General features: G+C 36.9%; 1 protein-coding gene across 9 annotated transcripts in view; it reads left to right on the forward strand.

Annotated features, from left to right (window-relative positions):
- The window catches only part of CNKSR2 (connector enhancer of kinase suppressor of Ras 2), a 209142-nt gene that overhangs the window by 75967 nt on the left and 107692 nt on the right, over positions 1-25483 (forward strand). For 7 of the 9 annotated variants that reach the window (XM_048287674.1, XM_048287690.1, XM_048287658.1 and 4 more), the window contains exons 6-8: positions 8153-8272; positions 14763-14822; positions 19488-19556. In XM_048287674.1, coding sequence (XP_048143631.1) covers positions 8153-8272; positions 14763-14822; positions 19488-19556 — 249 coding nt within the window. The remainder of the gene's footprint in view (positions 1-8152; positions 8273-14762; positions 14823-19487; positions 19557-25483) is intronic. The other 2 variants (XM_048287667.1, XM_048287700.1) reach the window with 2 other exon arrangements.

Raw genomic sequence — 25483 nt, forward strand, 5'->3', positions numbered from 1 at the left:
ATAAACAATTAGCAAAATTAGTGAGGCTGACATGGTCATCTATGCTAGGTCAATGTCTCCAAGTATTTAAGTAATAAAGTCTTTTATTATGTAATCTTGGCAAAAGTTGAAGTGCTGTAAGTTTGACATCTGTATATATAGTCTGGTTTTCAAAGCATGCTTGTTGTCTGCTGTAAGAGCTGAGAGTTCTGACATGTTCTTTATACACTGTATACCATGTACGAATTAGCAGAAAGGATTGTAAAGGGAGCTGCCAGGTTTAGAGCATATGAAGCATCCCTTTGTGCAGTCATCAACAGACAATTTTGAAGAAACTGAGAGGGATTAATTTGAGATACATGAATGCACAGAATCAAGACAGGTTTCAAAAGTTATCTTACATCATTCAGACCCTTGTAGGTTTATTTCTTTAGCCTGCAGTAACTTCACTGTGGTCACAGGTGGACATAGGTGTACGTGTACGCTCTGTGATTACTACTGAAGCTTGAAAGAAAACATGAACACAAACAGAGCGTTGAATGTTGCAGTGAAGCCATGGATTAAAAATGACCCTGCATGGATTAAACATGACTATATGAGGATTAAACATGAATATATGTATTACATGTAACTTGGATAATTTCTGACCATGTTGCATATCAGCTGATCAGTGGGATTTGATGGGGGAAAGACTGACCAAAAGCAAGTGGTGAAAGATGTAAATCTTTGACTAAATAATTAAACAAATGGCATTTGAGATCATATTTTTAGTTTGCAAGTTAATTTTTTACATGTGCAGGGGAAAAGGTTGATGATAAAATTGGAATTGAAAGCAGTCACAATTCCCTCTAACCCTTCTCCTTGAAGACAGAAAAAGGTGTTGTGGGTTTAGCCCATTAGACAATCTGGGGGGAGCAATCCAACAGTAAAAATAAGGTTCTCTGATACAAAAAAATAGTAGTAAATTTTGGGAAAGATGTAGAAGGAAAGATTGAGAGGACACGTGCACAGATATTGTAGGACAGAAAGTAAATTCTTTTTTAAATCCCAAGATCATGATATTCCAAGTCCATTTTCAGAGTGGATTTCCCATCTGAAGTGGTGTTTGACCAGCATCCCATCCAGCTGCCTTTAAATAATCAGATATAAAACATAGAGCTGTGTTTGCTGAGGTGACTTAGACAAGAAGTTGCATTCAAACCTGCTCATCCCGTGTCATTTCATGTACCACTTTCTTTTTATGACACAAGGAAAGAAGTTTTCAAAAAAGTGAAAGGAAATGACTTACAGTCAATTAGCATTTCATGCAATTACCTTGAGGAAATGATTATTGCAAGGTATTGTTCTTACTAAAGATTAAAGTCAAATTTTAAGAGTTCTTCTCACATAAGTAAAAAAGAACTAGAGCTACAGATCTGAAAAAAATATATAACTTAAAGAAAAGTTGTGTACTCTTACTTGTTAGGACACCAGGATATTTACTGCCTTAGGAGCACACTGTTGGATCAGAGTAGGAGATTTTTTCCAGTGCACATTGTTGGTGGTCCAGTGACTATGTTGAACACCTCCATTGTACACAGAGTGAACAGGGGGGTTTTTTGATTCCTGCTGTGGTTCAAGGGCTGGAGCTCTGTAAACACACATCCCTTGTGGGGATGCTGCCCTGTTTCCCCTGGAGTGAGCCTGCTTTGTGCCAAGTCAGGGAGCAAGAGGATGGATGGGCACAGTGGGGATGTGAGACCATCCTTCCACTATCGAAGTGCAAACAAGGAAACCTCCAAAGGTAACCCATCACTGAGTCTTCATGTCTTCCTCGACAGCATGGTGAAGAAGGCAGGATCCTCAAATAAATGACTGATTGGTTTGTTTTAAGTAGGTAGGGCCAAAAAATAGTTCATGTGTTTATATTCTAACAGCACAAATTTTTTTTGAAAAGCAAATGAATGCCCTCTTTTTTTCAGAAGTGATGGTGTGGGTGTGCATGTGGAGATTGCTGAATCACCTTGTCCACAGATAGTGTGTGTCAACGTGAATTAATGTATTCACATGCTAGCTTTTCAGGTATTTTCATTTTAAGACGTTATTTTGCAGAGACAGAACTCTATAGCTTCAGCTTATATTCAAGACAGAAATAATTTTGTTTGCTCCAAGCAAGTTGAGTTTCAAATGCTTTAAAAAAGCATTTTGATTGTCACTTACGGTATTAGGTAGTAAACTAATCTGTGTTATTCGACTAAACACATAAAATGTATCTAAAAGGAAAAGGTCTGATTGAAAGATTATGAAGTTTTAAGAAGAAATTACCTACTTAAACTTGTTTATTTCTTCTAAATGGAGTTTCAAAGTGTATCTGGGGAAAAAATGTCTGTTGTATAATTTTTTGTCCTAGAATTGTAGGAGTGTTGAAAAAATTAATTTAAAGACAACTACATTTCTTGAAGTTTGGGTTTTTTTTCCTGTGACTTCGTTCACAGAAACACTTGGTTTCTGTGGAATAAGAAGCATAAACCCACACAGGAATAATGTGTTGGGTTTTGCTTATTAAAATGTTGATATTTCTAAAATATTCATGAATAATGAGAAATGCTTCATATTTCTGCTGCTTCATTTTTCAGTATGTTTTTTCCAGGGTGGCTTTTATTAAGTAAGCAATGTAATAAATAAATAGTTTAATAATAATAATAATTTCTTGATATAAACAAAAAATAAATAGCACTAGAAAATAATACCAACAGAAGTAGATGGCTATAGAAAATACTAATTTCAGAAGAATAGGTTTTAAAATACACTGGGCCTAAATAGGAAAGGATAAGCCATAGGTGTGGTGCTGGCTTCAAAATTGAAAATTAGTATGCTCTTGCTAGTTCATATTTAAAATCTTTATATTGATTTAACTTGAGATGATAAAATATTTGGAAAACTGCTCAATTTAAAAGGCTATCATTTTATATCTGCTTATTTGGGGGATTATAAGTTAATCGTTGCAAATGTCTGAGTGGAGCTTTAAAACATTTGAAGAATAATTCATTGATTCCATCCAGCTGTTCAAGGCTGTATGTGATGGAAATATCCAGTTCAGATTAATGCATGTGAAGCAGTAGAGTATTGAAGGGAGAGCAAAGCTAGAAGAACTAATTACAGAAAGTAGAAGCCAGGCTTCAGTCAGATTAATAATAAGTGTTAACTGAAAAATTTTGGTATTTTTTCTTTTAACTGTTTTGGTTTAATTCCATAAGAAAAAAGACTATTTTCTTAAGGAGTTTCACTTTTTAAAAATTAGGCTGCATTTCCTGCAAAAAAGAAAATACAATTTTATTGAGTTGGAAAACAGTAGAAAGTGAATCTGCAGAGAGAAGCTAATTGTCAAAAGTTTTTTGAAAAACAAATGAGCTATGTAAATTTAAAAAGAGTTACTAAGTTGAAAAAGAGAAGAACAAGCAATGGATCAGAATGTTCTCTTTTTCCAAAAGCCTTGTTGAAACCACAGTGATGATAATTTGCTTCTGCCCACTATATTCGAATATTTGTTATAGAAATATAATGGACTAAAAATACATTGTCAAAGGTATCACTTTTACAGTCTTAGAAAAAAAAGATAAAGTAACCACCTTCTGCCTTTCAGGAGTCTATACCTTGTAAGTTGAATTGAACAAGCTTCATTCTAATAGAAGCTTCTCTTTTTGCATCCAAAAGAAGATATAGTTCACTGTTTAAACTTCGTATATTTACCAGTGCATGTTCAAGCCTGCTTGGTTTTAAGACTGCTGGAGTTAGTGATATGTTCTGTACAATATAACAGTTGTTTTGGACTAAAGTTAATTGGTTAATAATTATTTGGTTTGGCTTAAGTTAATTAAACTTCATTCATCTTGGACAGCTGTAACTAACTAAAACAACAGACTAAGCTTAACATTACCTGGACATTTTTTCTTACTTTTAGTCTTGAAAGTCCATATGTCTTACTGGTATCCTATCCCTCACTCAAATGCCATAGGTGAGGGTGCTGATGAGGGAGGCTGGTGCTTTTCTTGCCCTCAGTCCTGCCAACATGTTTAAGCCAGGATGCTTCAGTATTGCAAATACTTGGCAAGATAGATTTTAAACTTGGTCACTAGCCTGCGAGGGTAAAATGAAGGGCAAAATGAAGGACAGGGACAAACCTAAGTCTGTTTGCTTGACCAGAAATTCTTGGTGACCCTAGAGCTGCCCGAGTTGAACAGACTGTGGATGGACGGGTTGAGGGAAGGCCTCTGAAGCTGTGTCCATGGGCACTTCACTCTGCTGCAGAACACAGACATTTTCCCAGCACAAATTGGAGTAGCTACAGAGTATTGGAACAGATGCAAATCTAATTTAGTCACCTGTAAGTCCCTATCCCCCTGGCTGAAAGAAGGAGCAATTGTGGAAAAGCTGTTAGAAATTGGTACCTTACAGTCCAAAAATTCAGGTAGAAACTAAGTATTATCTGTCATTCTTCATGCTCTGAGGCATAAAGTAGTTGCCTACTGAGGGAAACATAATGTTTCCCTTTGAATTTCTACCAAACAAGGTGCTGTGTGGTGATATTTTTTGTTCTCCTTTGAATCATTTAGCTTTGCACATAAAGACTGTGGTGTAGCTTCAATCTGCAATTATAAGTGTGTCACTTGAATAGAGAGGAGAATTTATTACTGAAGTGCAGTGAAGAGTTACTGCAAAAGAGAACTGAAATCATTGCTTCAAGGCTTATAGTGAGAACAGGGATGATGTGACAAAAGGAGAAAATGTAATTATCTGTTGGTTTCGCTCAGTTAATCTTTTGTAACTTGCTTTTTTTTTTTTTTTTTTTTTTTTTTTGGCCTGGACAAATCAAATCCTTTCCCTGTGCACAGATACCTTACACACTGGGAGCTGAGTGCAGCTTGAAAAAGGCTAGGAATTTTTAGTGCCTGCTGATGTTTGTGGGAGCAGTTGGATGCTCAGCTTCCTGCGTATCTTACTGTAACTAATACTGCACTGCAGCAGGCAATCAACACCTACAAAGGGTAAAAGATCCTGATCTCATTAACAATGTTTTCATAATCAGAAGTGTAGTTTTACAAAGCTTCCAAAGGTAACTACCATTTGAGGGAAAAGGTGACTGCCATCTTATTTTAGTGGAACTAAAATACATGCCTGCAATACAGATTGTCCTGAGTAATTATGCTGAGAAATAACGTGTTCATAAATTGCTAGGAACAAAATGAGTAGAAAAAGTGCAGTGTTTGAGTGCTTTGAGTGCCACATGGCAACATCTTTGCCTTGGAAGGCCCTGATCCACTGAATAGGTCCAAGGTCTTTTCCCATACAGTTGCCTAATGGGGAGGAAGCATGCACCTGGTGAACTGACTGTCTTGTTTGTATGCCGATTTATGCTGATTAGCATATTATCAACATGAGCTGTGAATGAGATTTTCCTGAGAGTAAAGGCAAGGAAAAATGCATTAGTTTGGCTGTGTCAGCCTTTGGACATGTTTCCAGTGAGGGCCCACATACCCTGCCTTTGCAGTGAGGAGAGAATATCTGCTGTGTAAGTGTGTGCTCCTTGCTGTCCTGGCTCCCTCTGGACAAGCTCAGAGTACATGAAAATTTGCCTTTAACATAAGACAGAGAGGTACTTGATGCTACTTATAGTTCAACTCTTTAACCAAGGGATATTTAATGAAAATATTTAAATGTGTAATAGTTTATAGGGATGATGTGCTGTTGGACTGCAGTGGGAATATCTAAGAAAGCTGAGAGACCCGAAAGACAATAGTGTTTTAGAAATGCATTGAAGCATATGGCAGATTTTTTATCCTAGCAACTTTGTGATTTTGGAACCCAATACTCCCAGAGCTCCTCTTGGGGAATATTCATACCACCTTGTTTTAGGATTGCAACCAGTATAACTGTACTGGAATGCTGATCACCATAGGCATTACTGTATAGACTGTCTGTACCCCTGTCATGGGGAGGCAGAGGGAGAGCAGCTGCTCCAGGGAGCTATTTAATGCATCTCAGCTTAGGCTGCTGCTCCATGCCACATCCTGGACTTGCCCGACTCCTCTCCTTTCCTCATCATCTGTCAAGGCAGCTGAGAACGTGGTTTTTAATGAGGAGCCACATCTGTGAAATGTCATACCTTGTGTTAGGTGGTAGGAACACTCTTTTGCTGTGTGCTTTGGCATCTCTCTGCAATGCAACAGTTGAAAATTGGAGAGAAAAAAAAGTAATTCACTATAAACACAAGTTTCTCTGAAACTGCTGAGAGCCCCATAAATTTAGTGGGTTTAGAGGAGATTAATAGGAAGAATAGGTGGGTGAATACGAGTCTAAAGAGATACGAAAAATTCCATTTTCATCTGCAGAGAATAATTTGTAATGCGGATCTCTTCACTTTGCACGAATAGCTGAGTGCTATGTAATTTTTTAAAGCAATTTTTCAATAATTGTCAGTGCAGTTACAAGATGGAAATAGAAATAACATGCCAAAACTGTATTTAAAACCCCAAATAAGCAGGAAACTAAGCTTTCGTTTTTATTATGTAATTTTATATAATTTTACCTTTTAAAAAATGTTATCTCAAAGCAGTTTTCATGGGCCAAAAGCCATCAAAGAAGCCCAAATTTCAATAAAGTTTTCTTTTTCACTTTTTTGTAGTTCAGGTAAAGCGCAAACAATTCTTAAGCTCATTTTATGTATTTCTTGACTTTCTGTGTTCAGTAATGATTCTGCATCATGAAAAAGTAGAAGGGTGGTGTGTTTGGCTGTGCCTGAAAGTAGTATTTTTTTCTGGAAGAAGGTCATGTCGGTAATATAAATTTTGTCTTCTTTACATTTGATTCTGATTTGCTTATTCATCCTGAAACATTATTGTTTAATAAAATAAGTGATCTGTATACAAACCTAAACTTTCAACTGTTTTTTAATACATTTAAGAGAAGAAAAATCTCAGTTACTGGTCTGTAACAGGATTAAGATGTCACTGTCACTGGATTTTTTTTTTTCTTTTATCACTTTTTAAAAATTTTCCTTTTTACATAAGATATTTGTAGTTTGCCATTTGGAATTAAAATGGTGATTTGGCAGGAGGTTATATCCAGTTTTACATTATTTTTCCATAGCATTGTTGCAGATAGTTTTTACTGTAAGAACTATACTTTGGAATCTTAGAAGATTAATTGGTGCAACAGTTGTGTGCAGTTGTGTTTCAGTCATTTGAGGAGACTGGTTAGCTTTCCTCTTTTGAATTTCAGAGCAGTTAATCTGATTCTTAACTGATTTTGGAGATGCCCACAGTTTTGGGACCAGAAGAATGTCCTAATCCCTGAATTTGCTGACAAAAGATGCGTTTGGAAACCTGAACAGAGAAATAGTTTAAAATTGCTGAAAGGGGACTTCCTGGAAAACATTGAAACTCTCAAGAATCACTGTCTTACAGAGAATGATAGGAAAACCTCACAGCTTTCGGGCTTCTGAGAAGAGGGTGCTCAGGGAGTGAGAGATCAGGAGATAAAACAGTACCAATTTCACAATCTCATCCTTTTTAGAAACTTTTTCTGTCTTGCTGCAGAGGCTGCCAACAATAACTGGTTTAAGAGTTATCCCCTTGTGAAATGGTGATTTATTATATATAATCTTCATGTCTGCAAGAGTAAATCAGGTTTGGCAGCTGTAGAACATGAGAAACGCAGTCCAAAGACAATTAGCGTGTTTTATTAGTATAGAATAGACTTCAGAGTTAATGGGAGTTACCTGTCATCATTAAGAGCCTGATTTTCATCTGTGCTGAACAGCTGCACATTCAGTGGAAGTTAGGGGGCTTTGAGGCACTTACTGTCTTTGCAAAAGATTTGGGTAGGCTGGGGGTTGGAGGTCACCACACATTCGCTGTGTGCCTAAGCAGGGCACCTTTCCCTCAGAGTGCATGGGAACCCCTCTTTGTCACTGCTCAGATACAAAAGCATTTGCCTCCTGTTCTTCCCTGATCTGGTGCTGTTAGTTCAGGGTCATCACAGATAATGTATTTTGTATTGTATTGCTGCCTGAGGCCTTTCCCCCTCTGCCTTGTATGTACTTGAAATAAGTGATGGTTTAATCTGTATATTGACATTCAAATAATTAGCAATGGTATGCTTATTGTGACATTTTCTTTTCTTTTTTCTTTTCTAGTGTAAAACTCTCTCTGGTGTCTGTGATCACATTATCTCGCTCTCTTCTGATCCACTGGTTTCCCAGTCTGCCCATCTTGAAGTGATCCAGCTTACAAACATCAAGCCAAGTGAAGGGCTGGTAAGAAGTACGCAGTTAATCAAACCCATCATCCAGGATGAGAAAGTGATTTTTTAAAAATAAGCTGTATATATGAAAATGAATAGGACATGTTAGCCTTTTCTGTTTTAAAGTTTGAAAACAGTTTGATTGCTTATGCTAGTTTGGTTTCTCATGCAGCTGGGCCAGCAGGGAAGTATTCTGTAAAGCTGACTGAAGTATGCAGAGTTCAGTGAACAGGGAGAAATTAGTAAGAAGTTCTTGCCATTTATACCAGCTTCTGAAAAATGGCTCAGATTGTTCTAGGATCTTGAAGTCTGAAGGGACTTAAATTGCTAAGATCAACTCAACCAAGAAGTTTGCGTGGGCTTATGCACAAAACCTGTCAGATTCTGGAAAATGTTTCATAGTATCTCTGGGTTATAAAGCTATTTTATAAGTTATTCCAACCTCTACAGCACTGCTGATAAGTAACTCATTGAATTTTATTGCAAGAATTCTGCATTCTTAATCAGGTGCTTGTAAAGGCTCTTAATGCAGCCATCCTGTGTTTGTTGTTCAAGAGCTGACCATTGATCTCTTGTTTACTCAAGTATCCAACACCGGCTGCATGGAAAAAACCAACACTGGTAACAATTCCAGATGTATGACTTTACATCATTAATAATATCTGTTCCCATAATTTTTGGAGGTGGAAAAGAAGGTAATCAGAATACAGTTAAACATTTTTTGTCTAAAGAAATAGCTTTTGCAACTTCTGCCCAATCTTATTCCATTTTCTTGGATATTCTTGAAGGAGGACTGCTGTACTCTTTGCAGCAGGTTTTTGAAGTTGTCTGGATGTTGTAGTTTTGGAGAATATTTTGGTTTGTGGGTTGGTTGTTACTGGGTTTTAGGTTGATTTGTTTTTCTTCGCTGAGTTGGTATGCCAAGTTATTTAGAGCACTTGTACACTACATTCATTTTCCATTCTTTTGGAAAATCGCAATTAAAATACGAGAAAAACCCAGACACTTGGATGAGTAAATACGCCCCATCCTTTGTTTTAGTCTGCAATTTGTTTTCCCTTCCTTTACTGGCTTTCTTCTTTATCTCTGAATCCATTTTGAACTTGTCCTTCAGGATTTCAGCTTCTCATGGATTCTCTCCTCCCTCTCTTTCCCTCCCTTTCTCCTGTAGTTGTAACTCTTGCACCACCTAACTGCAGTCAACCTTTTGAAACCCTTTCTTCTACTGTAATGAGGAAATCTTCTTCCCCTTTCTCTTGATCACCTTTTATGAGTTCTGTCATTTTATCTGAACTTGAATTTTATTTTTCTTTCTGTCTTGTGGCTGGGTTTTTTTTGTTTCTTTCCCCCCTCATTTAAATTTTTGTGTATGTTGGTATGAACTCCCAGGGACTGAGAAATGTTGCACGGTATTTTTGTAAATAAGGATATGTTTCATGGGTCTGTGCCCCCTGCGTAGCTGATGAAAGAATCTCTTTCCCTCTCTGTGTCTCTGTTTTACACCCTCTGTCTGTCTTGTCTGTTTAAACTGGAAACTCTTCAAGGCAGGGCTTTTTCTTTTTATGTATTTGTGAACCAATTTAGCAGGGTCTTGATGTCATTGTCATAAAAATAATTCTTATTCAAAAAAAAAAGAAAATAGCAACCATGCAGTATACAAGCCTTAGAAGGATACAATGCCATTTTGACACAGTAATGTTTTTTTCCCTGATCCTTGCCTGCGTGCCACTGTTGTGTTGCCTCGGCATTGTGCCGCCTCCTTTAGATTGTGAGCTCTCCAGAGCAGGCACCAAGGATGGTGGATTCGCGCCAGGAGAGTCAAAATCATCCCCTTCCCTTTGTAACAGCACCCATCTTGCCAACAGATCACCTTTGTCATGTGGTTCTTGGTGCTTTTTATGCTTTTGGGTTGTTGGGCCTTTGTTTGCTTTTTAATGTAATACCTTTGAATTAAGACACAGTGAACGTACATCAGTACTGCCCCACTGGGTGCTGAGAGTGTCGGTTTAAAAATTGATGGTGGAGCTTGGAGTTGTGAATATTCTTGGCACATCAGAAGCGCTGGGATAAATGTGAAGCTCAATAATTTCTGGACCTTCTTCCAGGATTTGTGCAATGATGGAGGTGGAAAAATGGTTTATTGTCAACTTTCCTGTAGATTTTTGACCCACATGACAGTTCTGTGCTGGCTTTACCAATCACTAAATAAAATGTTCTATAAAGATGGAAGGACTTCAGGCAGAAGAAAAAAGACAAGGATGGCCGCTAACTGGGAAGATTTTTTGTCACCTATCCTAAACAGAATTTCTGACATCTCAAATTGAATAGCTAAGAAGCTAAAGTAAATCTGGGAGAGAAAAAGGAAAGGAAAAGAGAAGTCAACTAAAAGTTTGGAAAATAATGCTATTTCCGTAAACTCGTGGTAAATATATGATGGAATTAAGAAAATGCTTGAAGATTTTACAACTCAAAAAAGATTGGAACATGATCAGGATGTTTTCATCAGCAGCAGTAGTTCCTTCACTGTGTTTGGTCTTTTCTTGTGGAAACGTAAGTATTTGTCAGAGGTAAATGTAAATTGTCAGACTAATACCTGAATGCAGAAGAAATGAGTAAATGTGTTACCATGTCTTATAGATATTAAAACTAGCTAACACCGATGACTAAATAACCTTTCAAGCAACTAAAGCAACCTGTCAAGCAGAAAATGTTGTTAGGGTGTAATGTGGAGAACCTCTTGTGTACTGGGTAAAGCTGTGTTTTGGGTGGGGTTTGGTATTGGTTTTGTTTGGTTTTTTCCCTTTTTTTTGTTCCCTCTATCCTTGTCTCTTGTGACCTGCTGCATTCATGTGTTCTCCAGTGAGTGCTGCTGGGGGAAGAGATATAGCCTGCAAGTGGCTGTGTGCAGTAAGGGTGAAAAGAGTTGTCATGGTAGAAAGTTATTTTAAAAGCCTTAAAATGGATTAATGTGGTCAGCTTTGCAATCACCAACATGGTTCCATGTGTAATCCTTTCTTTTTTTCCTTTTTTTGAGGACTTGCAAGTTGTTTCATCTGTATCACTAAGCAGAATTTAATTTTGTATGTTTTTGCATTACTGATATACAAAGAGACAAAACTGACTAGCTTAGGTAGTATGTTTTACCATGAAACAAACTTAAAAATATTGCTACTTGACTGAAAACATTGAGTGTATTTAGACAAAAATCAGGAAACCAAGTTTTTCTTGGGTAGTTTTTCTGCGACAATCACTTTCTACTTTATTTTTAATACAGAACAGAATATCAAAGAACTGTAGCAAAGGTTAATCTTGAATTTCAGTTGGTTTTTGTTCATATAATCATTTTAATCCCAGTCAGGTAAGTGACTGTGATATGATTTCAACCTTGCTGGGTTCAGAAATGCAAAGGTAAATTCATCAGAACATGAAAGTGATTGTTCCTTTTTGCCTGCGGAAGCAAACACAAAAGAAGCTTGTCATGTAAAAATCACTCATAAAATACAAGTCCTAGATACAGCAGGGTGTGGCAGCTGATTAAAGTGCACTGCTGATTCTCTTTCCAGGATTCCAGTGTACTACTATTCCTGATATTTCTGAATTTTTTTAGTTTGAAATACTGGAAGAGCTGGAAAAGGGTTATGAACAGCATTCTGAGAGCTGTTTGGGGTTAAAGAGGCACATGCAACTTCGCAGGGCTTCATGAAAATTGAGTGAAAAAAAAATTTAATTATATGTGTGATAAAATGGAATTAGTATCTTTTTTCCTTTTCCTTCTAGCATTGCATAAAATATGTTAGAAATAGATCACATTCTGTTTTCATTCTTAAAAAAAAAAAAAACAACAAAAATAAATAAAGGGGGAAAAAAAGCACAAAAGGTCTCTTTTCTAACCCTTAACTTAATCACCAAGATAAATTGTAATGATTGATTTGAAATTAGAGCTCTACCCATAACTGATCAGGACAATCTCTCATACAATTAAGCATGAGTTACTCATATTTTAATCTAGGCATACGTTTATTCCTTATTACTAGGTTGGTTAGTTTATGGTTTTTTTATTCATATAAGCTGAATTAGCTTTCCTTTTATGTGGTGTAACCGATTCTTATAATTTCTTAAGGACTTACCTTTGAATACCTAAGATTTGTATCTACCAATTTCTTTCAGTGCAAATGGACAGAGCACACACTGATCTCCCCTGTATTCTTAATTGCTAAAAGTACTATTGATATTGTGCAGCCACAAGGAGGCAGAGAGAGGAAAACTTGTAAATGTCTGTGATATTCTTATTTCCATTCCAGATCAAGCAATTGGAAGCCAGAAACACTCTCTTCTCTGTACCATTTCCCATATATTGCTCACTTAAAATGAGGAGTTGAGAAACATGGGTGAAAGGGGCTCATTTTTGTATTGTAAAATGTTGCCTGTCCTGATTTAAAAGCTGCTTTATAACAAGAATTATGTTGGCTCTTGCAAAATTAATGTGACATGGTACTAATGTAACATTTATTAATTTTGCACATGTGGAATAAATACAGTCTAGGGTGGATATTTTTCAGCTTCCTTCTTCTCTCTCTTAATGTATGCAAAACCTTGATCCTGGCCTTTAAAGAACATTTGCAAAAGTTCTTTCTCCTCTTTTGCATTTTCAAAGTCTTTTAAATTTGTCAAAAAGACTAGATTGGATGTAAATTGTACTCTGGAATGGTAGCACACGTGGATGAGTTTACTATCCTTTGGAATAATGCTTTGCACAAAACTAAACACCGTGTAACCATTAAGTGTGAGACTTTTTGGCTTTCACCCTGATGCTTAAGGTTGAAAGCAGTAGCTCATTGTCAGTAAAAGCAAAGATGTGGCTTTCTTCAGAAATTGCTCTGTGTGGGGACCTGACTCAAAGTTCCTGTCACCATGGTCACTGTGATTTTAGCTCTTGCCATATTGCAGGGGGTACGGCCCAGTCACTTAGATGGGGACCCTGAGAGGGACTGAAGCCCTGATTTGGTGGTGGTTTGAGGGTAGGTGTGTGTACCAAGGAACAGATACCAACGTGTCTCAGCCTCTTGTGTGGCTCATTATGCTTCCTGTAAGATATCTGTATATTAGTGTTAAGATGTATGGTATATTAGTGTTTCCCTACCTCACAGGGGTGTTGTGAGGATAAACGTGTGAAAAAGCCATTCTGTATTTGAGTTAAGCAAAAGCTGTGTGATGGAGCCAATCAATGGACAAATCACTGAAGGTACATAGAGGAGCTGGAAGTTGAAGGATGATGTCAGGGGTTTCTGACTGTGTAGTAATAAGTAGATTCTGGATTTGTTACCTTCTAGCTGTGGCAGCTGAACATGACAACTGGGTTTGATGTGATTAACGCTATGTAATTGTGCAGAACAAAATAGGAGTTCACTTTGGAGCCCCTGTCCTGAGAAATTCAGGAAGTCCCTGGTTTGTTTTACTGGGAATATTATCCACTTTGTTATTTGAGGTGTAATTCCTCATTTCTGCTACCAAAATGTCTGTCAGTTCTGGTCCCAGCGCAGATCAGTCCAACTCAATATGTCTTCTTTGCCTCTTTACCATACTTACTCACCAGTGAGTGCACTGGGCTCCTCAAATAAGAACAGATTTCTCATTGGCACTCTGATTAAAAAGAGAAAAGTAGGTTATGGAGAGGATATTTACTCAGGCTCTCAGTGTTTACCTGCTTTCTGTAAAGTGGTTGAGGGAAAGGAGATTCCTCAAAAATTGTCGAATGCTCAGTATATGCCAATTACCTCTGCTTTTTCCTTCTCTCGGTGTCATAATGGATGCTGTTTAAATGTTTGAATTAAGGCTTGGTGAAAAGGCATATTTGAGACACTGTCTTGGACTACGCATGCAGGAACTTCTGTCTGTTCATAAGCTATCCCTCCTTTTTCATATTTTTTGAAAGAAGTGACATAGCTAACAAAGTTGATGTTGAAGTTTTCATCACTGAGTTTTATAGCTGAAGTGTTCACTGGGATGAGTGGGGCTATGAGAAGGTCTTGCAGCCATTTAGCAGGCACAATTCCAAGCACTGGTTAGCAGTTTGAAAGTTGTGTTTGCAGCGTTGCCTCCTGAAGACTCCAGATCTTTTAAAACTCAATGTAGTTTTCAAAGCAAAATGGTCATACTGATCATACTAAGGCAGTTTGTAATTCTGGGGCTTTTTGTAAGCCATTGTTATATTTGTAGTTGAAGAATTGTATTAGAAAAAGTGGGGAGTATTTATGGACATAACTGTGGTAAATGTTTTAGTTTGCTATTGTTAGTTAGGGCCAAAATGATTTGGGCTGTTCTTGAAGTATATCAAAAAGCACTTTCTTATTCAGAGACAAATACCTCATGGCATGCATTAAAGTCCACAAATCTTAAAGAAAGCAAAAAGAAAAAGATTCTTTAAGAGATATGCAAGTTTTGTTTGGATGGTTATGGTTTGTGAAACACTTTAAAAATTCTTTCCCATGATGTCTTTTTCTTAGGGTATGTACATTAAGTCAACATATGATGGTCTTCATGTAATTACTGGAACAACAGAAAATGTAAGTATTGTTAATACTGTATGTTCAGGCCTGGAAGCCTTTCTGACCTTACCTGTGGTTAATGCTTTCCCTTTGCTGTAAACTACATTTTGCTTGCAAACTTGTGCTAGTTGGCTGTTAAGGACCAATGGCATGTTGGACAGCAGAGATGCTTGTGCTTGTTTACCTCAAACTGAAAGAGTTGTTCCCAGTTAAGAACCAAGAGAATCAGTCTTGATTTGTTCTTGCAAGACACCTAAAATACTCTGATCAAGACAGGAAGCAGCTGTCTTGGAGTTACTTTGCTCTGTGAATAAAAGATAAATGTCTATATTATGTTTAGGCTGTTACGCTGGAGTTTGCTGCAGTATTAGACAAACAGCTTTTATATTTTCCATCTATCAAGCTTCATTTTGTAATAAATGAGTGCATGGAAATGGACATCCCTTCACATTGACAAATAACCATGTATTTCTGCATGAACTTCTGAGTAATGCCTATGGAAAGGAACACTTATTACCAGTGTACTAATTCTCACTGAAGGCATTAAAAAACAAGTGAAACATAATAGAGTACTTTTCAAAACCCTTTGAAATACAACCTCCTTTCCTCGTACACCATGTTTAGGGAACCGTCTGTCTGTTAGGAGTTGAGTGAAATTATAATTTTGGGGGAAAAGGCTTCTATCCATGATCTTCAATTAATGTGGAACAATCATTAAATGACACTGAACTGTTCCATAATGGTTTAGGCAATTCCTTTCAAAGATCTTAATGGCATTTTCTTAAAATGAAGCTGTCAGAAATATTTGTTTTGTCATGCTATTGTGTCATCCTGTGGGAAGTGCAAACTACCTACATGGCACTTAACAGCTGCTGCACCTGACCTGCAGTGAGGTTCTGTTAGCATTTCTATAAAATAGGAGTACTATTTTCATCCTTTCATAGGAGCTGCAATCTGATAGCCTTTTTCCTTTCTGCTTTTCTGCTGTGGGCAGGATATCCATGGGTTATAACCAATAGATAATACCTGTTGTAGAATTTGTGTGAATGCCACCTGTCTTGGAATAAGAAAATGTAAGGAATTTCAAGGAAAATGAAAATTCTAGATAGTCAGGCCTACAGCTACAGACATCATTAGTGAAATTAGCAAAACTAAACAAACCAAACAGAACTACAGTTGAGCTTAATCTAGAAAATGTATGAAATAAAGAGAACAATTTTTACAGTTGAATCTCTCAAATTAAAGAAGGAACAATTTCTTTCCATAACTTACTAATGGATTTAATTTCCCAGGGGCAAAGATAAAAATAAAATCTTAATGCATTCCCTCAAAACTCTTATCTTTTGTGATTCATGAATGTAATTTAAAGCTATGTCAGGAAGCTTCAGTCATGATGACTCTTCTGCTGTTATTACTGACTCTTTCACTCACTGTGACACCCTGGAGGTGCTCACAGCAGACCAAGAAACTGCACTCTGTTGTCAAGGGAAAAAGCTGTTTTGTGTTAAAGCATTTGTGAAAATGAGTAGTGCTTTAGAGAGAGAAGGGTGTCTCCTGCTTTTAAGAACATAATTTCTAGCTGCTTTCTTTAACACACACATACATGCACATGCGCATGCACAGACACACACACACAGAGTTTTGATTTTGGTAGATGGGAAGAGAAACATCTAAGCAGCATAGCCAAAACAAGATCACAATGGTGCACATGTGATCTGACCTGCTGGTCTTGACGTGTTTACTCTTTGCCATACAGTTTTAACTTCTAGGAAAGAAGAATCCAAATTCTTTCATTTGAACGAAATTTTGTGTCCTTTCAATTTCCAAATCTGCTCTTCCAAGTGAGACAATTATAGACTTTTTTGTCTGAAAGATCCTGGAGAAGAACATGTGTCTGTATTAAACACAGTATCATGGTAGTGCTCTCCACATCAGTGTAAGAGAGTAGTTTTGTAAAGGCAGTTCTGCTTTTTCTGTCTGGCATTTGAGGTGTTTGATGTCCAGCTGCAAAGCCCGTTAGAGTTTGGATCTTGCTGTTCGGCGTTAGGAGTCATCTCCCCCAACACATCAGCCCTGCAGATCAAAGCAGCTGAGCTCTGAAGCTTGGACTGAGACAGAGCAGTGTTCCTCACAGGTCACTGCCCTGTAAGGGCTTCTCTCCAGTGGCCCTGTTGCATTAGAGCAAGCTGAGCTTTCCAGTTCCTGTCATCTGTCTTTCATTTGGAAGTAACAATCTAAATGGTGTATTGGTCCAGCAAAAGATTTTAGGTTTCTTGTTGAATAGCCCTTCTAGACCGTGTTGGAGAGATTCTTTTAATTCACAAACCAAATGTGTCCTTAAATAAGACAATTTTGTCCTGTGGTTTTCCAATAAAAAAGAGCATTTTTCTAAAGTAATAGCATGCAGCGCCTTTCCAGCAGGAATGTGGCTTTGAAGGGGTGCTCCCAGTGTCACCACTTACTGCGATCTGGTTGGCTTTGCAGGGTCGGGGTACCCTTAGATCGCAGGGAAAAGAGACTTTTCAGAAGAAATAACACCAAAATCTCCACTGTGGGCATGCAGCAGTTGTCCTGCGGGGGCTCTTAAATGGACTTTCAGACAGTGTGGGTATACCAGGGGAAAAAGACAACAATTAGCCTAAAGGACAAAAATAAATTTTTTCTAAAGAATAAATCCTAAGCAGATTCTGAATAGCTTTTAATTATTAATGTGTGAGCTTCAGTGACAGGTGCTTGCATCTCTTCAACTCCCTGTTGAACCGAATTACCAGCTGATGAAGATACAATTGTGGTTTGGCACACTTTGTTACTCCTAGTAGGACTTCATGAGTGGATTCTGTGCTTAATGATCAGCATATACATCTAAAAAAGGAAGACCTTATCAATTCTCCTCTGTTTTCCTTAAATAGGCATGATAAAAGGTACTATTTTACAGCAAGGTCTGTTTTTTACTGGAGAGGAAAAGACAATAAGGAACAGGAGTTATAACCCCTTCATAAGACCACAGCCTTGACATTTCTTTATAAAGGATTTTTACCTCACCTTGTGTTTGATTGCAGTGAGGCTTTATTCTTAGACCCTATTTTAATAGCTTGGCAAACTGCTACACAGAATGCCTGTTTTGTCAAGACTTAAGCTATGAATGCTGAAGACACTGTAAAGCAAAGGGTGTATAATAATAAAATCCTAAAGAGTTCAAGGGTAATGACACAGGATTCACTTACATCTGAGCTAAAAGAGCTGTATTTCGTAGGAGGATTATAAAGATTTTAGAGGTATGAATAAGGAGTGAAATGGCAGACAGAAGACAGATTATTAGGACAATCACCAGTGTTAAGTTTTTCCCCAAGTCACTCAACCAATACCTTTATTACTTAAATAGTCAAGGCTGCTGTTCTTTATTAAGTAAAATGAAATTCTTATTAGCCCAGTTTGATTTGGGATGTTCTGTGCAATGTCTGCTAGGACTGAGTCATGAGTGACCTTTCTTTCAGTCTCTCACGTCTCTTGGATATCTTTAATTTGAACACTATCCTTAACTAAGGCCAAGAATTATGTGAATTGAACTAGAAAGTCATGGCCTAGCTATGGGGGGATGTGTTTTGAATAGGGATGTAGTGCATAGGTTATTACAAAAGGTCCACATTTCAGGCCTGGAGCACTTTCTTTAGATGACCTGTTATCTCACCTGGAAATTGATTTCATTTCACTCCTTTACATAAAATTTGTAGCAGTTTTTTTTATGAAATCTGCTCCTGAGCAACATACTTCATTTGCGTTTTTTTTAAAACTGTCAGTCTCACCTTCTACTGTGGAGTCAATTAAGTGCCTCCTGGCAGCCACAGTATTGCGAGAAAAATTAAAGTGTGACTCTCTGAAAAACGGAAAGAATTTGTTTTCCTTTAAACTTACAGATACTCCCCTCAGCAAACAGTTGGTCTACTGTAAAGGGAGAAGAAGGGCAAATTTTGGGGGCTTTCACTTTATGGAAGAGGGTTTTTTTGTTGCGGGTTTTATTTTTATTTGGTTTTTTTGTTGTTACTGAGGATTTTTTTTGAAGCAAAAGCAAAGTACCAAACTACTTTGCTTTTCTGAAAGTGTGATCACTGTAGGATTTTGATGATGGTTGCATTTCTTTCACCCTAATAATGTTCCAAAACAAAAGTTACCATTAAAGTACTCACTCTTCCTAGGTTGTACCTAACCTAATCTACTCTCCTTGTGTACTCTTTGCAGAACAGTAATTTACTGAAGCTCTCTGCAACATATTGAAATGTTGTAGAATAAAAAGACAATTTTACGAAGTTTGTTTATATGGAATTGCCAGTTAGATTTGGTAGGTTCAAAAGTCAGCCAAAGATTGACTTTTGAGGCTTAAGAGGTGTCAGGCAGATTAAAGCATCTTTCTGTCAGAATGAAATTCAAAAGAAATCCTTAGGACTCGGTTATCATATAAATTCACATCTTTCTTAACATGTGATTTTATTGTGTAGAATAGTGCATATCATTTTTCTCCAACAAGAACAAACTGATTTATTAAATATTTCTTTAATTCTTTATTTCACAGTAGAATGTCATTATCAATCTAACCTGAATTACACAGCTTAACAATCATACTGCTGAAAGAGAGATGATGACCGGTAAGACCTGTATTCTTGATCATCTCTTTTATTTTAAATTCAGTCACCTGCAGATCGGTGCAAGAAAATCCATGCTGGGGATGAAGTGATTCAAGTTAACCACCAAACTGTGGTATGTATAACTATGTTCTGTGTCAATTGGAGATAGAGGTGTCGTGGCACATTAGCATGTGTAGAGAAGAAATGTGTAGAAAAATGTGTATTTATAAATCATTATTTCTTCTAACATCTACATTTTCCTTTTCTCTTTTGAAACCACACAGTGCTGAAGTTTTAAGCTAAACCCTGATCATCTGAGTATTACAGGAGATACCAAGTTAGGCTAAATAGCTGTGGCTTGGGAGATCTGTTAGGCTGTTTTCTACTTACCCATGCTCTGTTAATAAACAGTTGGTTTAAGTGTAATGGAAATTTTGGGTCGAAGGGATGCAGGAAGTTGGAAATACTGTGCCCTGGTGGGTTTAAGATCAAGAATACTTCCTGGAATCTGGAAAACTTAGTACTTTCCAAACGTACCGGACAGTGTTAGAGTGTGTTTTTTAAGAAGACAAGCATGTGAAATTCCCATAGGGATACCTAGGGTGATTGACTTAATTTAAAGACAGGTTTTTAAACTTGGAAACTTAAAATGTAACAAAACTTTCAGATAGTTTTCTTGACTATCATAACACCTTGTAAATTGCCCTTTGTGGGAACAGATACTTGTTAGTTTCTGGTGATTTTATTTAGGATTAGGGAACTGTTAAAATGAATTTACCTTTTCTAAGGTAGGGCTTTGTAAGACAAAAGAGCAGACTGTCAGTATAGAAAGCAACTATTCTTTTTCCAGAGTATGAAGTTTCTTGAGAGTAGTGAAAGTCAATATATGGTATTAGTTACATGTGTTCTTGCAAGCATTTTAACAGACAAGAAAATACCATGTTCCATTGTTATTAGTGTGGCAGTCGTTTGTAAAGGTTGTGTTTTGTCATTCCACACGGGGCTCCACTTCCAGCTTTAGGCCACTGTACATCATGTCAGCTCCTCTGCACAGATTAGGGTAATATTTCACTATTATTTCACTCCAGTTGAGTTTGAAATCAAATATACTGTACATATGTGGACCTTAATGGATGAGAAGCTATCATTTGAGCTATGCAAAGTAATTTGGTAAATCTGAGCAGGTCAGGGTGAATTTCAATATTGTGTTGGCCATATTGCTTCTTTATCCCATGTTGTATTCCATGATGACTTTTCACATACAGTTGATGACTAATTTCTCTGTTTTTCTGCACTAAGAGAGCTTATGACATCAATTTAATTTGAAAAACATTTTAGAACATTATTATTTTGGCTATTAAAATATATACACATCTGAAGAAGCACATCATTAAACATTCAGTACTTACACTAGCTAGTTTCTCCAACAATTTCTGATGGTGCTGTAAAGTTGCCTTGTCAACTTGAAAATTTCCAGTTGGCTAGGTATTTATTCTAGTTTTCTTAGCACATATGCACTGCTTTTATTTGGTGGAAAGTTCAGATTCTTACCCCTAACACTAACAGTAATGTTTTGACTAGCCTTAAGATGAGCTTTCTTACCTAGTTGGATGGAATTTTTAATGTAGGAGTTGAATGTCCTGGCTTTTGCATAAGTGAAGCATTTTCAGAGGCACAGAAAAAAGTACTGATTGTATTTCTAGGGAAAAGGACCATAGGGAGCTAAGACAAACTTAGTTTAATATGGTGCAGTGAATATGTATAGTAATAGACTAAATCACACATTTACCTATGCTTTACTTTGTTGTATCAACAATATAATTGAAATAGTTGTCATCATTGATACTGTATCCAATGTATACAAGTAATCTTCTTGTGTTCAGTGTTGATTTTCCAAGTGAAAGTCAACTAGGATTTTCTTAGAAATGTGGCAGTACCTCCCATGTTACCTTTGCAAAAGTACATTTCATTCACTCTTCAATTTATAAAGCCCCAATATTTCATTTTTTGTATATATTCTGCAGAATTTGACAAGAGTCTAAGTAAATCCTTTTGTATTCCAGCCCCTATCATGAGGAATTTACTGTCCAGTTCTAGGAATTTGTTTTTCTGGGAAGACATATTATTCCTTACAGTGACTCTTGCTTAGGAGATAAATAATTCTGAAGATACTACATTTTGTTTATACTGTTTATTGGGGTTTTTTTCACACTTGATATACTACTCACCAGCTGCAAATACAGGACAGCTTGCTCCCTATTGCTTATCATACGTATCATATGTAACTCATCAGACTTATATCACTAGTATTGACCATAGAAATAACTGACTAAATTTTTTAGATATCTAATTCTAAAGCTGTAGGGAAGTATTATTCACATGTAGCTGTTATTAAGGTGATGTCTTGTAAATGGAGACTCAAAATATAAAAAAATATAAAAATCTTAACTCTAATTTCTTTTAGAATTAAACCTCTTTTTAAAAATTTTCTTCAGTTATTTCTGTGTATTTTTTCTGTCAAATTGAAGTTAATGTCTGTCTTTTGTACTTTATATTTCAAAGAATAAATACGAATACAAGGAGGAGAAGTTCCATACAATTGGTTTAAAAATCCAACTTGTTAGATAATACTTTTTACATGAATCACATTTTAATAACTACGAAAAAGCTGCTTTTTCAGAAAGCCCACTGGCTTTCAAATAAGCAGCATGACAAGGTAGGAGAATAGTTAAGTGATTTATACTGATTTTCATTATGCGTGTCCTAATACTGGGTGTCGAATAGTTTTAAATTGTCTATTGACATCCTTTGCTTGTAGTGATGCTTAATCTTCATAGTATTTCATTTGGCAGTGAAATCAAAGAATTTCAAGTGATTATTTTGATTGTTTGCTATTTGATAGAAAACATGCATAACAGGATTATTCCAGTTGTTGCTGGCAGGATGCTTGGAATGTAAATATCTTCTAAATTTTTTAAATAAAAAAATATTGATTAGGCCTAAAATCATGAAAAGTTAATGTTCAGAAAATGGTTCTTTAAATAGTGGTTCATTAAGGTTAAACAGCTATGTGAATCTTCTGTGTCAGTTTTGCCTTACAGGACAGATCTATTCTTAAATAACTTCGCTCTGTAAGTAAGGGTCATAACTCCCTCCATCATGAGTAGGTCATGGACCTGTTGGACCAAGTCCAGAGGAGATCACAAAGATGATCCTAGGGCTGGAACACCTCTCCTTAAGAAGAGGCTGAGAGAACTGGGGTTGTTCAGACTGGAGAAGAGGCTTTGAGGAGACTTTGTAGCACCTCCCAGTACCTAAAGGGGCTACAAGAGAGCTGGAGAGGGACTTTTTACAAGGGTCTTTATTGATAGACCAAGGGGAATAGCTTTAAACTGAAAGAGGGCAAGTTTAGATTAGATGTTAGAAGAAATTCTTTGCTGGGAGGCTTGTAAGGGACTGGAAAAAGTTGCCCAGAGAAGCTGCAGATGCCCCATCCCTGGAAGTGTTCAAGGCCAGGTTGGAGAGGGCTTTGTGGGGATGTTGGACACTAGGTGATCTTTAAGGTCTCTTCCAACCCAATTGATTCTGTGACTCCTCTATTAAGATTCAAAGGATTTAGACAATGTCTTCTCCTAAACGTCCCTGAAAATTCCATTCTTAATCTTCTCTAAAAGCCTGTGTGTCTAAAATATTTCCAGTGTAAACAAACAGGTAAAAACACCTTCCTCACTTGGGTATTTCAGAATTTGCACTGTACCACAGCTCTCATGTTAGTGCCCATATATCATTCAGGAGCCTATTTTGGCTCAAGATAGTCCTTTTTTTAACCAACTGAAACAGCAGGAGACTATATTATTGCTTAAATGAATTAGTCCTCTCCACAGTACTCTTTCTGGTTGCATCAGTGATAAAACAGTAGAGAAAATAGTCCAAGCAGAAAACAGGGATGTACAGGCTCAGGATGATAGAGTATTCTTGATTAACAGTCGGTTCTTGTGTAATAGTTTCTTTATTTTGGAGGCATATTTGGCACATTCCATATACTTGGAATACAAGTATGATGACTTACCGATTGAATACACATTTGATATGAGGTGAGAGACTTGTGGATTCCCAAAATTTGTGTTTGTTGGCTAAAATTCATCAGAGTTTTTGTAAATATTGATGATGGAAAAAAATAGTTGGTTGTGATCAACTATCAATCTGTTGCATGTAGAAGCTGGTAGGTTTAATGTATTTAACACCTATAAGTTGGAATGGTTTTTTTGGAATCTTGTAGTAGGTAACACTTAGCTTTTATACAGCAAGTTTCTTACTGTGGAGACTCCAGTGTGCCAAACCGAGTCCACATAATTGACTTGCAGGAACTCTTTTTATATTTACAGTACAAAAACTTAGAGGAGATTTTGCTAAAATTCCTCTGAAGCATGTTATACATTTACAAGATCATACCTTGCTTTGTTAGAAGGGTATACACTTAAGAGTGTGATGCCTTTCTAGATACTCATCCTAACTTAAGTCTTTGTTTAGAAAAATAAGAGAACAGATTTTTAAGTTTCACTGTACAATTAGTGAGGAGAGTTCAACTTCCACAGAATGTCTTAGGATTTGCTGGGAGATGGTAAATTCCAGCTCATGGGAAATACTGAACTTGGGGTGCATATGAATCTCTGGAGTGTATGTATCCAAAATGGAGTTTGCAGTAGATGGCCTCTTATTTTGAGGGAAAACCAAACAAAACAAAACACCTCTAAGTAGAAAAATGATGTTGCAAATATTTTTGTTTATTTGTTTTTTTCTGCACTGTTTCAGATCCAGCTAGGCTTTTGTGAGCACAGGTATTTGATTTAAGGCCTTGTTAACCTGGCTTTTAATGAGGCAGTATTTCTAAAAAGGCTTAGTGAGGAAGTGGGCTGGAATAGTATAAGGCAGAGGGCAGCAGGGTCAGTCCAAACTTTAAACATTAGATGTTTGACACCTTACACAACTCCCATTAACAACATCCTTATTTAAAACAGTATTTTTATTTTCTTATGATGCTTGACTTGAGCAAAAAAACAGTGCAGCAAGCTCATAAAAGTTCAAGGGAAATAAGCTTTATGTTCAGTTTCTTTCTGTTGCTGTCATGCATGTGCTTTTATGGAAGAGGATATAGAGGAACAGCTCCCAAATCATGCTTTTATTAATTTCCTAATCCTTGGGTTTTCTCTGTTTATAAAAGTTTGGTAAATGTTAACACAAATATTTTAATTTTAAATGTGGGTGGGATTTACATCTGAAAGCTTTTTAGGGCTATTCAGAAATGTTCATGGAAGTCTTTGTGGAAGTGACCCAGTTCTGTAGGGCTCTGTCCTAAACTCTTTGTAGTTTGCAAGGGGAATGGGGTCCATACTTCTTGGCAATTGTAGTCTGTCCTCCAACCACACTCTCAAAATTCCAGTATAATTCCCTATCCTGTTTTTACAATCTCCGTAAGTATTGTGTAGTACTGAGAAAAGAACTGAGTTGTCATGATCCCTTTGAAAGAAAAAATATTTTTATAAATTTCCCTTTACCATGGAATTTGGGTTGAGATTATATGGTGTTATTTATGTTATCTTTTTTAAATAGATTTGCAGATACACACAGAAATATTTTGTATTGCATATGTCAGGGAAGTGTCATATTGCAGAAATGAAATGTGTGAGGGAGCATGATCTTTCATTTCCCCATGGGAACAAGTGCTGGATGCTCTCGTCCATGGAATCGCTTTTCTGTTGATCCCTGGGGCTTGATGTATGGAGCACACACCACTTTGATGAGCACAGGCTCATTCTTATGTAAATAGTGTGGTGTGTCAGTGTGGGCATGCAGTTGCACTTCTCTCTCTGGCAGGACAGAACAGCTAACAAACAAGTCATCACATCTGTGCTAAACCGGCGTAAGCTTTGGCCAACCCATGCTGCTTCATGTTTCTGCCAAACTTTAAATAATTTTCCTTATTAAATGTTCACACTTAAGCACACCTGTGTCATGCTCCAGTGGAATTCCAGTTGTAGCAGAAAGTCACTGGTGTCTTTC

The sequence above is a fragment of the Corvus hawaiiensis genome, chromosome 2 (assembly GCF_020740725.1).
Source record: "Corvus hawaiiensis isolate bCorHaw1 chromosome 2, bCorHaw1.pri.cur, whole genome shotgun sequence".
Classification (NCBI taxonomy): domain Eukaryota; kingdom Metazoa; phylum Chordata; class Aves; order Passeriformes; family Corvidae; genus Corvus; species Corvus hawaiiensis.